The sequence below is a fragment of the Protopterus annectens genome, chromosome 5.part1 (genome assembly GCF_019279795.1).
Source record: "Protopterus annectens isolate FY-2018-M chromosome 5.part1, PAN1.0, whole genome shotgun sequence".
Taxonomy (NCBI): domain Eukaryota; kingdom Metazoa; phylum Chordata; order Ceratodontiformes; family Protopteridae; genus Protopterus; species Protopterus annectens.
This window is the reverse complement of record NC_056736.1, coordinates 349633706-349649237: the sequence shown is the minus strand read 5'-3', so window position 1 is coordinate 349649237 and position 15532 is coordinate 349633706. Positions and strand designations below refer to the sequence as shown.

Here is a 15532-nt window from a genome sequence, read left to right as displayed (position 1 = left end):
AAGTGAGTTAGATTGTCCAAGTCAATAATTTCTTTTCATAACTTGTTCCAAGAGGCAGGGTCTAGCTTATGAAAGGACATTTCACATATGGCAAAGAAAACTGGAGACCGACAGTATACTTCATAACATCAAAAACATTCTATCAGTAGCAAATTATTCAAATCCTACAGCCACACTAATAGCTTTGATAGCTGTGATCACAAGACAAACAGCTAATCTGATCACTTAAATCTAATAATCATCATGGAAAGTAACTGTACAGAATATGTAGCAGAACTCTTTACCTGACAAACAAGCAAACTCCATCCCTTATAGAGGACTGTCTAACCAGTATATGGACTTTCCACTATACCACATATCCTAACATACCTCTACCTCTCTCTAGCTATCTGTAAAACCTAATAATACGACACTCTATAGTCAATGACAACAGCAAGAGATCTCTAAACCAAACTTCTTCCTATGAAACACCTGCACTTATATATATATATATATATATATATATATATATATACATATGCGGTGATGATGCTGCGGTAGCGTTGTCGCCTCACAGTAATACGCTGTCTGGTTCGATTCTCAGCTAGAGTGTCTTCTGCGTGGAGACATGCATGAATGGGCGTACCTTCGTTGAAGGTTGTGCGTCAGGGCTGGTAACTCGGCACGTAAAAATCAACTACCAATCATTAGCGGATCGGGGTTCCGCTGTGGCGACCCCTAACCGGGAACAGCCGAAAGACACAACAACATATATATATATATATATATATATATATATATATATATATATATATATATACACACATACAGATATATGCATAGGTTCTTAATATGCTATGCTATTAATCTGTGAGGATCATAAGAAGCCTAGCCTTCCATTCAAATGGCTCCCATGCTATGCTTTAGCTCTTATATTTTACATATGAATAACCCACAGTTGGGATAAACAAGGATATTGTAGGCATCAATATGTTTACCCTATCCATGATGGACAGGGGTACTAAAGCAGGAGTGAATTTGAGGTTACCCTCTCCTACTTTCCTATCACCTTACTTCTTGTTACCCCAAACTTCTCTAAGTTCCCAGTATGCCACACATTCCACAATTTCCATAGTCTTGTACAGCCACTTGTTTCACTTAGCCTCACTGCTGTTATGCTCTAATTGCTGTTATTTAACCTTCCATCTACTTTTATCTCACATCCAATTGCTTCAGTATCTATACACTACTAACCTTATATCCTTACACCTTCAAATGCATTCAGTGTCTGTACACTATAAGTAGTCATATATCATTGCACACCATGGACCCTCTTTGTCCACACACTCCTTTCCATATATGATCACACTCCCAAATGTAGATTCATACACTGCCATCCATATGTCATCACCCCTCAAATCTACTCAATGTCTATACTCTACTATCCATATATCATCACCCCCAAATCTACTCAATGTGAATACACTACTATCCATATATCACCCCCAAATCTACTCAATGTGAATACACTACTATCCATATATCATCACCCCCAAATATACTCAATGTGAGTACACTACTATCCATATATCATCACCCCTCAAATCTACTCAATGCCTATACACTACTATACATATATCATCACCTCCCAAATCTACTTAATGTCTGCACACTACTATCCATTTATCATCACCCCTCAGATCTACTCATGTATACACTACTATCCATATATCATCACCCCCAAATCTATTCAATGTGTATACACTACTAGCTATATATCATTACAACCTCCAAAGTGTAGTTGCTGTTCATACACTGCTTTCCATGCATCATCACACCTCCAAATGCACTCAGTATCCATTAAATAATTATATCCCAAATGCATGCTATATCTATACACTGCTATCCATATATTATTACATGGTTAAATTCACTCAATGTCAATGCACAATACATACATCATTACACCAACTGTATTCAGTACCTATGCACTACTATCTCTATATAATTACACCTCCCAAATGCACTTAGTATTCTTATACAAACCTCCATATATCATTGCAACTAAAAATGCACTTGATGTCCATGCACTGCTACCCATATATCATCACACACCCAAATATACTTCACTTATCTAGATGGCTATTTATATATTGCAGCAACCCTAAATGTACTCACTGCCCATAAACTACTAGCCATATATGATTACACTCCCTAAATGCACTCAGTGTCAATACAATGCTATCCGTATATCATTACAACACCCCAATATCCTTAATGTCTGTACATTACTGTCTGTATATTGTTATACCACAGATGCATGCTGTGTCCATACACAGTTATCCATATATCATAGCACTTTCAAATGCACTCATTACCTATATGCTACTATCCATATCTCATTACAGCCCAAATGTATTCGATGTCAACACACACACACACACACACACACACACACACACACACACACACACACACACACACACACACACACACACACACACACACACACACACACACACACACACACACACACACACACACCTACTTCCATATGCCATTACACCCCCAAATGTACTTGATATCAGCACATATACACATACCTGCATATGCTATTACACCTAGAAATGTAGCCTAAGTCAACACAGATGCACACATCGATCTCCATATGCCATTACACCCCTAAATATACACGATGTCAACATGCACACACCTCTGTATGCCATTACACTCCCAAATGTACTCAATGTCAGCAGACACACACACACACACACACACACACACACACACACACACACACACACACACACACACACACACACACATATACGCACACACACACACACACACACACGCACACACACACACACACACATGCATTCAATGTCAGCACACGCACACACACACACACACACACACACACACACACACACACACACACACACCTCCACATGCTATTAGATTCCCAAATGCACTCAATGTCAGCAAACAGACACACACACACACACACACACACACACAGACACACTCAATGTCAGCACACACACACACACACACACACACACACACACACACACACATGCACTCAATGTCAGCACACACATACACCCACGCACTCAATGTCAACACACATACACACCTCCATAAGCCATTACACCTCCAAATACACTCAATGTCAGCACACACACACACACACACACACACACACACACACACACACACACACACACACACACACACACACACACACACACATCCTTCCACATGGCTTTACACCCCCGAATGTACTCAGTGTCAACACAAATGCACACACACCCCTCCATCTGCTCTTACACCCCTGAATGCTCCTTTAAGTCCACATATTTAATCCCTTCCTGCTTTACTTCACAGCCCATTAATCTTCAACACATATTTACTCTTGCTTAGCATTTACTGCAGTTTCCCACTGCAAGAGCTATTACCAAAAATGTTCTAATTAAACTTGCATAGGTACTGCCTTTATTATCTTTATACTTAGAAAAAATTTCAAGCTACCCACTACAAAATCTCAGCACAGAAAGTCTGTTCTGACAAACTAGCTTATGGCAACCAAACAGGCAAGAAAAGTGCATCCTGCATTCTGTAAGAAAGGGGGAGAACAGCAGTTTAAAGGAGTACATGACTTAGCAATCAAAATATGTATCCTCACAATCCATAACAGTCTCGATTATCTAATTGGTGTTAGCCAAAACTGTCTTTACAATGTACAAATCATTTTCAACCATGAAATGGGGCAAAATAAAAAGGTTACAGCATGTAAAGATACAGTCAATCCAGTAACCTGAAACATTACAATTGTTTCACAATTTGGGCAGTTATAGACGAAGAACATTAGGTTGCTGAGCAATCAACAAAAATACAGCACAGAGCTCCTCCAATGATACAGTTACATAATTGCATAGTTAATCCCTTGCTTCCTTAAGTTGGCTAGGCATTTAATATGGCAGTCTACTGCACATTATATAAGTACTTGTTCTCGCCAATATAATTATCTGGTTTACTTTAAAAAAAAAATCAAGGTTTCTGACTCCCTAATTATTAGGAGGAGAATAGTTCACAATCTAGGTACACTTTGGGTAATAAGATCATCTCTTTTTTTCGGTTCTGTTAATTTGTTTTGAATAAAATTCCCCTTTTTTCTCTGATCTTTTAATGAAAGACATAGATCTTTCTTTAATGTTTCTTCTCTTAGATGCCCCAAATGTTAGGCACAATTTACGTTTTCCTAATGTATAAATGATGCAGTAAAGATTTAGCTGTTCTAATTTTTCTTCATACTTAACATTTTTTGATAAATTTACTTCTTTTAGAAGATCTCTTTTGTATCAATTCAATAGTTACAATATCTGCCATGGCTGAAATGCGAAAGGGTAAATTATACTCAATACCTGGTCTTATTAACATTACAAATAACTTCTTTATGACCTTTTGGTCTCTCAAATTTACTGTACCAAAGTGTAATCCAATCTTTCTCATGGTTCTAACTTTTATGTCTTGTATATGTAACTTGAAAGACAGATTATTACCAATGATTACCCAAGATCACTAATCTGTTTTACCACTTTGAATTCTTGATCAAATCTCCATTACTTCTATTGTCCAAACGGCAAAACCTTACATTTTCTTGTAGTTAAGGCATCTTCCAGTTGTCCATAAATGGATTTTATTTAAATAAATGGCAAATGGTATATATACAGAATTTAGAGTTTATACTTATGAAGCAGGACTCTAAATTTCTTGGAACTGAGTACATTACATCCATGAATTTCATCTAACAAAGTCCTAGACATTCAGTGTACTTCTGATAGTGCTACAGAATATTTCTACTTCAGTACATGTTGCAGTAGGAAGAGAGAGTATGCACTTACTGAGCTCTGATAGAAGAGCGATGGACTTGGGTGGCACAGTGGGCTGGCTTGTAGTCTGATGTTCAGTGACTGCATGGAACACAGTTCGTGGAGGCACACTGGGAATTTCTTCTACATCGTGTGAAACTTCTTCAAATGATTGGCTGAAAAGGAATTGTAAAGAACACATTAACTACTCTAACAGAAAAAGATGATCATTATTAAGAAGAAAGGTTACAAATAAAGATATCTTCAAGTTCTAATTCACAGATAACCATTACGCTTTATGCAGTCTCATATTAGTTGTAGGTGGTCATATGTAATTACTAGGTGTGGGATCAAGAAGACTAGCAAAGAGCTCCAACCAGTTTCTCAATTGCCCCAGAGTGCTGTCTAACTAAGTGACTTGCTCAGTCACACAGTAGACAAATGGGGGCTGAGGGATACAAACCCTGGACTACAGGAAGCAGCTTGTTATCAGCTTAAAGCCTTAATCCTCTGCGCTAACTGCTAGAGAGTAATCAAGTGAATTGATGTTTAATGTGCAGCACTTCTCTGATTTTATGCAACCAGAACTCACTCGCTAAGGATGTTTCAATAAATGAATCCATATCAAGTCTGATATTGCAACATTAGGATTTTACTTGTATATACACCAAAACTGTGCTGTTTTCTTTGCTCTTAAAAGGAATAAGATAATTCAACATACATGAATGAAAGATGTGAATGACTCAATTTAACACATCATAAATGGGACACAAGTATTTTGATTTCAGAAACTCAGAATTTCATTTATAAAATAAGGTAAATGGAGTGAATGTGCAATGAAACATAAGGGTACAAATGCATGACAAGTGTGCCCAGGACATTATTATACCTCTCAGCTATGATGGCACTCAGAGTTCCTTCACATTTCATTTTTTACACACTGACATTACCCTGCTGTAATGCTTACAGTGTTACTGTAGGGAAATAATGAGTACCTTTCAGTGTAAAAGAATATATTCAGCTTAATATGAAACTACAAAAACCCTTTTGCCATTTTATCTCAGGGTATGATACATAAAGATAAAATAAGGGACAGACCCCTCTTATGACAGATTTGGGGGTTTATCCCATCAAAAGTACCTATTTGAGCTTTTGTAGTTTTTGTATTATATAGGTTGCATTCTTCCACAATGTTAACTTTCAATACACATATTTTTCTGATTAAATAACATTTCTGTGACAATATATTTTGTTTAATACACTGCTTCTTGTTTGCCTTTGTTTGGTTAATGCAGCTTTTTAAACAAAATTAAACATCTGACATTACATACGAGACTCTGCATCCAGAATGACAGTAGCTGCATCCACGTCACTCCTAATGACATACCTAATATGTACTTCTTCAGTTTACTTATATGGGCTATTATGCAAATGCCTAATAAGGGGGTCCTCACAAGAGAAAGAAAATGAGAATAAAGTTAATCTTATGCAACACAATAAAGCTTGGAACAGTATTTGTCTGATAGTTTTTCCTTTAATTTTCTCTAAATGCTGTGCTTTTCTGGTTTTGAGTCTGAAATGACATGTACCTTCACAGATTTGGTGAACAAGCTCAGTACCTATTGGCTGTCGAGGTGCTCGATACCCTAAATCCCATACTGGCACTCACATAAGCACATATAGTTATCCAGTCCCTCCATGAAGGTATGGACTGGTCACGGATTGACTTTCACAGACAGTATGAGTTTATTCTACAGACTCAGGATTCTATGAGATATGAAACTGTCATAATTCATAGTGCAGCTGATATTAATTTTTGCTTAGGTTGACTGTTGACCAGTGCTCTGGTCACCAGTGTTGCATTCTAACAAAGGGTTTCTGACAGTAAGGGAGTCTTTAATATTGTTAATGGCACATATCTTCTCTAAGAAGGAAATAAGGATCAGAGGACAGACAAAGCCTAAGCCTTGTGATTTTCTTTGTAAGGCCTTTACACCTTTTCCAGTTCTATCAGATGGTGAATACAAAGGTACAGAATAGGGTACATTATTCTATAAATGGTCAGGTGACACCTGTATACAGGTAGGCAATTACTTCTCTCATATGGATCTCAACCTATGAAGGATCAGGTAGAAATCTCCATATATTTTGTGTATGGAAGCATCTATATGGTTCATAGGTTCATAGGTAGGTACTAGGCTATCTGCCCGAAGGCATTTATAAGCCTAGCCAGAATGAGTTGGTTTTCGCCACCCCCTTAGATTAGTTCCCTGTGCCTCTGTATAGCAAAACCAGTTTGACAGAAGAATGGTCATCATTAACAACAAGAACTCCAATGTCTTTTAATAGTTTGCCAATTTTGCTTATTGCCCATCAATAATATATAAAACTGGTAGGGTTGCCAAATACTAGAATGCATTTTAGACACTGAAAGCAAAGTAATTTCTGCCGTACCATTTCATTTAAAGAGAAGGGATGTCAGCAGGGTTAAGAACAATCTTCTCACTTTTGTAGCCAGCTGCATATCTGATAATCTGACAATTAAGTCAGCTATAACATCTGAGAAGATGACAAAGAAGAGGCGGCATTGAGAGTCTCTGTGGATGACATTAGAAGGTGGGGCTAGGAGTTTTTCTGTCCTTATATGCCATGTGGCACCATCTAGCCAGTTGTGGATGCAGGTTATCACAACTTCGTTAAGTTTTAGATCCCTAAGTTTATATATGATTCTGTCACAGATATAGTCTTAAATGCTATCTGGGATTTGTTGTTCAGTCTTTTAGCCGAGTCAGACTTTTGAAGTCATTGACTTTAGCACTCCAGGCCTGTCTGTCCAATACTGCTTCTTTAAGTTCTTGCAAATTTATATTCACTACTTCAATAATATTGTGTATCCCCATCTTAGCCTTTGCTACCCTTTTCTTTTTTGTCTTCAGTCTTTCATGGCATCAGTGTCTTCTCTAGTGAAGCCAATCTTTGCATTACCTGGGCAAAGTATTTGTTTCAGATTTACTATCAGAACTTCTAGTGGATTTATTTATTTAAGTATTGACTGATTTAATCTCCTTGCAATTGATCAGTTCACAATACCTCTCAACTGTCCAGATTTTTGCAGAATGCACAGATTTTTGCCTTGTATTTTGATCTGTTTCTCATGAAATTTGTGTTTTTTTGGCAAATCTTCAAGGATTGAAATCACACTGAATAATGACACACATTTGAGTTTCAGACTTTATATCCTTCAGAAAATGCATGCTAATGCAAAACCTATTATTCTACCAAGTTTATAAGTTTATGAGAGCAATATTTAACCATTGACCCTGATTTTTGGTCTTTATTCCCCCGTTAATTTTGGCTTTGCCCAGATATCGTGCACTTAAAAGTTGACTTTTGTCTCCAATCCCACAATTCAAAAGCATCATTTGTCCAACATACAGCTTTAATAATTATCCAGCTCTCACGCCCATATGTTATTACCGAGAAAAAATATAGCTTGGACTACATAGATCTTTGTTAACAATGTGATTGTCTTTGTCCTTTAATATCTTATTCAACTTTGTCATAACTTTCCTCTCAAGAAGCAAGCATGTTATTTGCCTTTTTTAATTTCATGGGAGAGACACCATTTGCAAGCATCTTTTGGTCCAAGAAAATAAAATCAATCAATGTATTCATTTTCTGCTCCCTGTTTGTAAATAACTGATAAGGCTAGATGATATTATCTTAATTTTTTAATGTTGAGTACAAAACATGCCATTGCACTGCTTCACCTTCATCAATAGGCTATTTAACTCTTCCTCATGTTCAGCCATCAAAGTGGTATCTACATATCCGAGGTTTTAAACATTTTTCCTTTCAATTTTGATTCCACCATATGAATCATCTGATCCAGCATTTCAAGTGATATACTCAGTACATAAATAAATAAGTAGTATCACAATATACATAGTCTTGTGACACTCTTTTCCATCTCCTGAACCAAAGAGTTATGCCATATTTGACTCTAAGTGTAGAGTTTTGGTCTGAATACAGATTCCATAGACAACAACTAAGTAAATAAGCCAAGCGAGATGACCTTTTTTCCCCTATTTTTAAGAGCTTGTCCATGCAATCAAAGACTTTACAGAAGTGAATACAGTAAAAGTGAATATTTATTCTGATACTCCATTGCTTTCTCTATTTTCAGGTGGATGCTGGCAGCTCAGTCTTAGTGCCTCTACCTGTCTTATAACCATCATATACCTCTGGCAGATCTCGGCCTATTGCTGAACGGTTTATTGCTGAAGTGTAGCTTGTAAGATTTTAAGCATTACATAGTCAGCATGTGAAACAAAACCAACTGTTTGATAATTTGAGCACTCTTTAGCCTTGCCCTATCTTTGGGATTGAAATATAAACTGGCCTTTTCAAATCCAGTGATCACTGCTGTATTTTCCAGATTTGTTGTCATATTACAAGCAACAACGAAGCATTATCATTTTGTAGGATTTCAAACAAAACACCCAGAGTTCCATCATTTGCCACAGCTACATTAATAGAAGAGCTTTCTAGAGATCATTTTGATTTTACTCTTGGGGATGTCCATCTCTGAATCTGAGAACATGCCACCATATTTTGTCAGTGATGTTAGAGTCTTGTTTAGTTATTTTAGTTATTTCTGCCACCTTTTCCTATTATTGACAGGTTCTGTTACATCATTTCCATTGTTTTAATTTATTTCAAACAAATCACCTGGAATTACATCATTTCATGCAGCTACATGATAAGAATGGATTTCTATAGCTCATTTTCAATTTTGCTCTTGAGGATGTCTGGCTCTGAAGTGGGGAACATACCATCATATTTTGTCACTTATATTAAAGGTATTCTGAAATTGGTACTTTAGTTATTCCTGTAGTCTTGTCTTAATACTGCCTTGTTCTGCCACATCCTTCCCATAGTTTTCTTTTATTGTATTCATTTTTACATATTACACTATTTCATAGATCTCTTGTCTTTCTCATTTTATTATCCTCTCCCATGTTTTTGCAATACTCATAGGAATGTGTCTGCATATCTCTTATTGCTATTCTTTCTAATCCTGCATTTAGTTTATATTTTTCTCCATCTCAGTTGCCTTTTGCTCTCATATTTTCCATGATCGCTTCAAAAGCCTCAACAGTCAACCATTTGCCTTCTCAGTCTTCTTTTTATATGGAGTATTTTTACCACCACCTACTGGACAATATCCCAAATTTGTATCAGTAGTTCTTCAGGAACTCTACCTACCAGCTGTAATCCCTGATATATGTTCATCACATCCATAGCATATTCATATGGAATATTGCTGATCTTATATATATATATATATATATATATATATACAAATATAAATATATATATATATATATATATATATATATATATATAGTTCACCTGGGGACTTTTCCTGTTTTCTTTAATTTGTTTCTAATCTTTGTGATGAGAAATTCATTGTTTAAGTCACAGTCGGCTCATAGACTTGTTTCTTATTTCTGTCTTTGCAGAGATCTTTCATCAATGACTGCAAAGTATATAGCCCATCTGATCTGAATATTGACCATCAGGTGTTATCCATGTATAATCTCTTAGAGGATGTTGAATGATCGGAATGCCCATAGTCTATTTTCCACTTTTGTAAATCAAGGGCAAACTTATCCATTATTCCAGCTATTCCTTTACAACCAACTTTAACATTCAAGTCACCTATAATGAATATATATTTTTCTGTTACAGCCAGAAGATGTTGCATATCCTCATAATGCTGTTTAACATCCTCTTCAGCATCTGTAACTGCAGCATAAAGTAGTATCATTATAATGCTGAAATGCTTGTCTGCCTCGAATTCTGATTGAGATCATGCTATCAAATCTGGCTGTAACTAAGCAGAGATTTTGCCACACTTATTTACTGTAAGGGCTACTCCAATCCCTTTGCAAGATTCTTGTCTAAAATAGAAGCCTTGACGATTATCTTATGCAAAAATGATACCTTCCAGTCCATTGTAGTTCACCAGTTCCCAATATATGGATGTTTATACTTGTCACCTCATCTTTAATCACATCAGGTTTGCCTTGAGTCATAACCCTTACATTCCTTGTTTCACTGGTGTATAGTTATTTGTAACACTAGCCTTTTCTTTTGTCTCTGAATTTCCCAGCAGTTGGATATCCTCTTGGCTTTATTACACCTGTGTCATAATCTCTAGCACTACTCATGCTTGCTATGTATACTTTCTCCGTAGTACACTTTGCATCCACACACCTGAGAATCTTACAATTTGCTACCATTTACATATGCCTCTGGTTGCTTTTTTTCCATAAGAAATTCTTTTCAGAAAAAAAGTTTCATAGTTTCAGAGTTCCTGGTAAGCTGAGTAAAGGTCAAGGACCATCATAATACAAGTTCTGAGGTCAAAGAGTAGACATTCAGTACAAACAAGTATCCAAAGACATCTTGAATGAGTCTAGTGAGTTACATTTCCTTACATACAATGGCGGACTGTTCCATGATCTAGAAAATTTTTGGGGTGAAAGGTATAATCTGCCCCACCAGAAGGTTGCCCTGAATGTAGTATCTCAGTATTGAACAAAAGTCATATTTGTTCATCATGGAGTGCATGATATTCTAGGCACAGTCTGCCAAGTAACCAGTGATAACTGATTTATAGAAACTAACTTAAGTTTGATTAAATGGTCCTGATACGTAATCGTCCTACACTCCATAATTATTTTAATAAATTTTAATTGAACACTTTCTAATATGTAGAGGTCTTCTCCTACATATGTACAACATAATAAGTTGTATTCAATTATAGGTCTAGCATGCACTGAAATAATTTCAATGGCACTGTAACAGATCTGGTTGAAAAAATTCTAAGAAGGAGTCTGATGACACCTTTGCCTTAACAGCAATTGTTTTCAAATGTTATGTTAGATAACTTTGTCGACAAAGCTTTCAGACAAACATACACAGTCAAAACTAGTCAATTAATATGGGCATTTTCACAGATCTCTGGAAAATGGCTACGAGAATTCTTCAGGACTATTTATATATTACAACGTCTAAGAAAACTATATAAGAAAACTGTGGCTACTGAAGTGTAAGAGTGTGTAGCCAAATATGGTATCCTGACTTCAGAGAGTTAGAAATACCAGTATGGTTCCTGTTGGGTGCTAACAGATGCAATCATGTCCAACATGGTTCACAGCTTACTCAATGGTGCATTCTTTTGAACCTAACCAAAGCCTTCAGTGGGGTTAACTGTACCCTGATGCTATCTACATTTGCACACATGAATTTTAGTAAAGATCTGATCCTCTGGATCATAAACCACAGCTTCATGCTTTGCTGTATGCCAGTAATCTGGTTTTCTGATATGCCTATTTATATCCACACAGTACTAAGAGTGGCAGCAGTAGGAACTTACTTTACTAACTTGCTTAATTGACTTGAGCCACAACACTACAAATTAAACTCAATAAAATCAAGAGCATGTTGTATTTTACTGCAAAACAGCTATGCAAGCACTTTACCAAGAGTCCTATCTCAAAAGACTGGAAGTTTTTAAATAACTAGATATCTTACTAGACCTAATCCACCATCTCAAGCCACCTACTGATATCCTATGTGATAAAATCAATAAACAACCAAGACTTTTATAAGAGAGCTCTATGTTTCTGCATTCAGAGGCATGATATTTTATTTCAAAGGGCATACTTACACCACCATTAGAATATAGACTCCCTCCGACTATAGCTTCGCTATCTAATACAAATACAGTACAGGTACACTTAATAAGGGATACCTATTCATGGATTTTCCTATAAAATACAGCGGCATTGCATTGCCTGGCAAAGAGCCATCAGGTTCACAGTTAAGAAATGTTATGATTTTCTTCTCTATAATTCATTATATGAATGTTAGCAATTAAACATCATAGTCAGTATTAGCGCCACAACGTTCACATTTTATGATAATGGACAGTTAACTACTCCATCCAGTAAACATACCTCTCAACTGTACAGATTTTCGCAGAATGTCCAGATTTTTTGCTTCATATTTGTGTTCATTTTTCATAAAATTCTGGTTTTCTGGTAAATTAGTGGCAAATCTTTAAAGATTGAAGTTAGAAACTAATGACAGCCATTTGAGTTTCAGACTTCATACCCTTCAGAAAATTCATGCTAATGCAAAATCTGGTATTCTATCAACTTTCTAAGTTTGTAAGAGCAATATTTAAACATTGTCCCTATTTTTGTGCATTTATCCCATTTTTTCTTATTGCTTTGTCCAGATTTCTTGCTCTACGAGGTTGAGAAGTATGCCAGTAAACCAGAATATAATATAAGACAGAATGGCATGCCTTCACATTGTTGAAGCATTCTGAGCAAATGGCTTTTGGGCAATTTATTTTTATCCTGGTTTGTTGGAACATTATGCATTTACTTTGTGCAAAAAAGGTAGCATAATCTAGCAGTTCTTTTTATCACTTATCCCACTGTAGAGCAACCATGGAGTTGGTATATGCAAGATAGGGAGGTAAGAGAGCTGCAAAAAAATATTTTTATATGCTGCAGTTTTTCAGTTACACTTCTCAGTACTGAAAAACTGGTGAAGTGTGACTTGTTTTACAATGAATCTATGGAACATAGGGAAAGCACACAGAACATTTTCTACTCCAGCACCTCCCTTTGATTAGCCCTACCTTTTCTACAGGACATATTCTGACCTTAAACATTTCAGAGCTACCTGTTTTGTTGTTGAAAGTTCCTCTGGCAAATATTTTCATCCTTCATGAAAGGTGAAGCTTTAAACAACTGTAGTACTGATTATTCCTTGTTCACATCTTGATTTCTTTGCATTGTTTTTTCTCTTTTTGTTTACAGTATTGGTTAAGATCCATCTAGGTTTGCTTAGATTTTGGATCAGTAAAGTATAGAGAATGTTAAGGTTTTATGTTTTTATATGGTGCTTGCTACTGAATGAGCACTTGACTTTGTATTCTTACAGATGGTTCTACCACATTAACCTGAATCCTGTATAAGACCAAATTTAAACATCTGAAACTATAAAAATACCAGATCTAAAAAAATGAAGTTAAAATCCTGAAACATCAGCAGCAGCAATGCAGTGATAAAGGCAGATGTTGTCAACCTTTTTATGATGGTGGACTCCTACAAAAGACATCACAGTATTCATGGAACCACACTGATTCCACCTAGGGCTGCCACTTTTTCAGATGTCAAAGTGGGTAATTTTTATGATAACATATTTTCCAGAACACACCATACCCACATTCATGCAAAGGACTGGAACTTATCTTTTTTTTATGAAAACAATGTCTAACTCTTGTAGAATATGAGTTGTCTGTGCTGTTTCATAGAATATTAGAGGATTTCAGATGCAAAATAACTTTTTGACACAACTGTTAGAGGAAATTTAAGAAATAAATGCCCTGAAATCTCAGGGCATTTGCCATTTTTCATTTTTTTTTTCTTTTCCTGGAATGCAAAAGCCCAAATAGGGACCCCCTAATTCTACTAAGTGTAGCTATGTAATCTTGTAATAATTTTATATGAATTCCACCTTTATAATTATTTTTTTTTATTCAGTAAGTAGCCAGAATGACAAACAAAATAAGTGCATTTTCTCTTTAATATCAGTAAATCACAGACATGGTAATAATTCTTTAGTTCCCTGTTAGTAAAGTGAAGCAGCAGTGGTCACAAATGCATAAGTTGTTTAAATGCGTCGGGACTAGACCAAATGATCAGAAAGATATAGGAAGTTCAAACAAACACTAGAATTACTAGTATCTTGCTTTTTTGTTGCAATTTTTTGCTTCCCTTCTTTTACATTTTCTGTTGTCTAACTTCCACCTCTGGATGATTCTTACCTTGTTTGGGGTAGAAGCAGACTTTTAACTCTCTTGCACTGAAGAAAGGGAAATGCACAGAGAACCAACTTAGGAACTGCAAGTCTCTCCCTAATTTAGAACACCAGTTTTCCCTCCTTTGCTAATAACTTTGTGAGACTAAAAAAAGGATGTGTAGCACTTTTAAGAACTTTTCTAAGGCAAACTATCTCCTAGTGTCTAAGTTCCCCCAAACCCAGAAAACACAAAAGCCTATGCAGAGGCATGCACAAAAGCCCTGTATGACCACATAAACAAATGCATAGAAACAACAGTACCAGACTGAAATAAGCCTACATCAGCCTGTAAAAATAAGCCAGCTTGGTGGACCCCTGGTATAAATAGGTTGTACAACAAAAGAAAGAAAATCCTGTCTAGAAGTAAAAGACAATGTGCACAACAGAGCAAAAACTCACTTAGTAGTCTAAACAAGCAAATCAAGGAACTAGTCAAGTCTTCAAAAGCAAAATTTGAGACCAAAATAGCCTTCCAGGCTAAGAAATTAGTTGTAGATTGCATCACCTATACTCTGCCAGAAGATATAGCAAATCAGCTGGCTGATAAATTCACCTGAAATTTCACCTCTCCATCACCTCAGCATACCCCCAAGAAATACTCTCCACTATTTCGCGACCAATTTTTACCAAAGAACAGGTCACCACTGCAATCTCTAAAGCTAAATACATGGCTTTGATGGGCACTGATGAAATCCCAGGATGCATCCTATATACCTTGAAACAGAACC

At 36.2% G+C, this 15532-nt stretch overlaps 1 protein-coding gene across 5 annotated transcripts in view; it reads right to left on the bottom strand.

Moving 5' to 3' along the window:
• Positions 1-15532, bottom strand: part of ARAP1 (ArfGAP with RhoGAP domain, ankyrin repeat and PH domain 1) — a 2759262-nt gene that overhangs the window by 1557794 nt on the left and 1185936 nt on the right. For all 5 annotated transcript variants that reach the window (XM_044073028.1, XM_044073030.1, XM_044073029.1 and 2 more), the window contains one exon: positions 4887-5029. In XM_044073028.1, coding sequence (XP_043928963.1) covers positions 4887-5029 — 143 coding nt within the window. The remainder of the gene's footprint in view (positions 1-4886; positions 5030-15532) is intronic.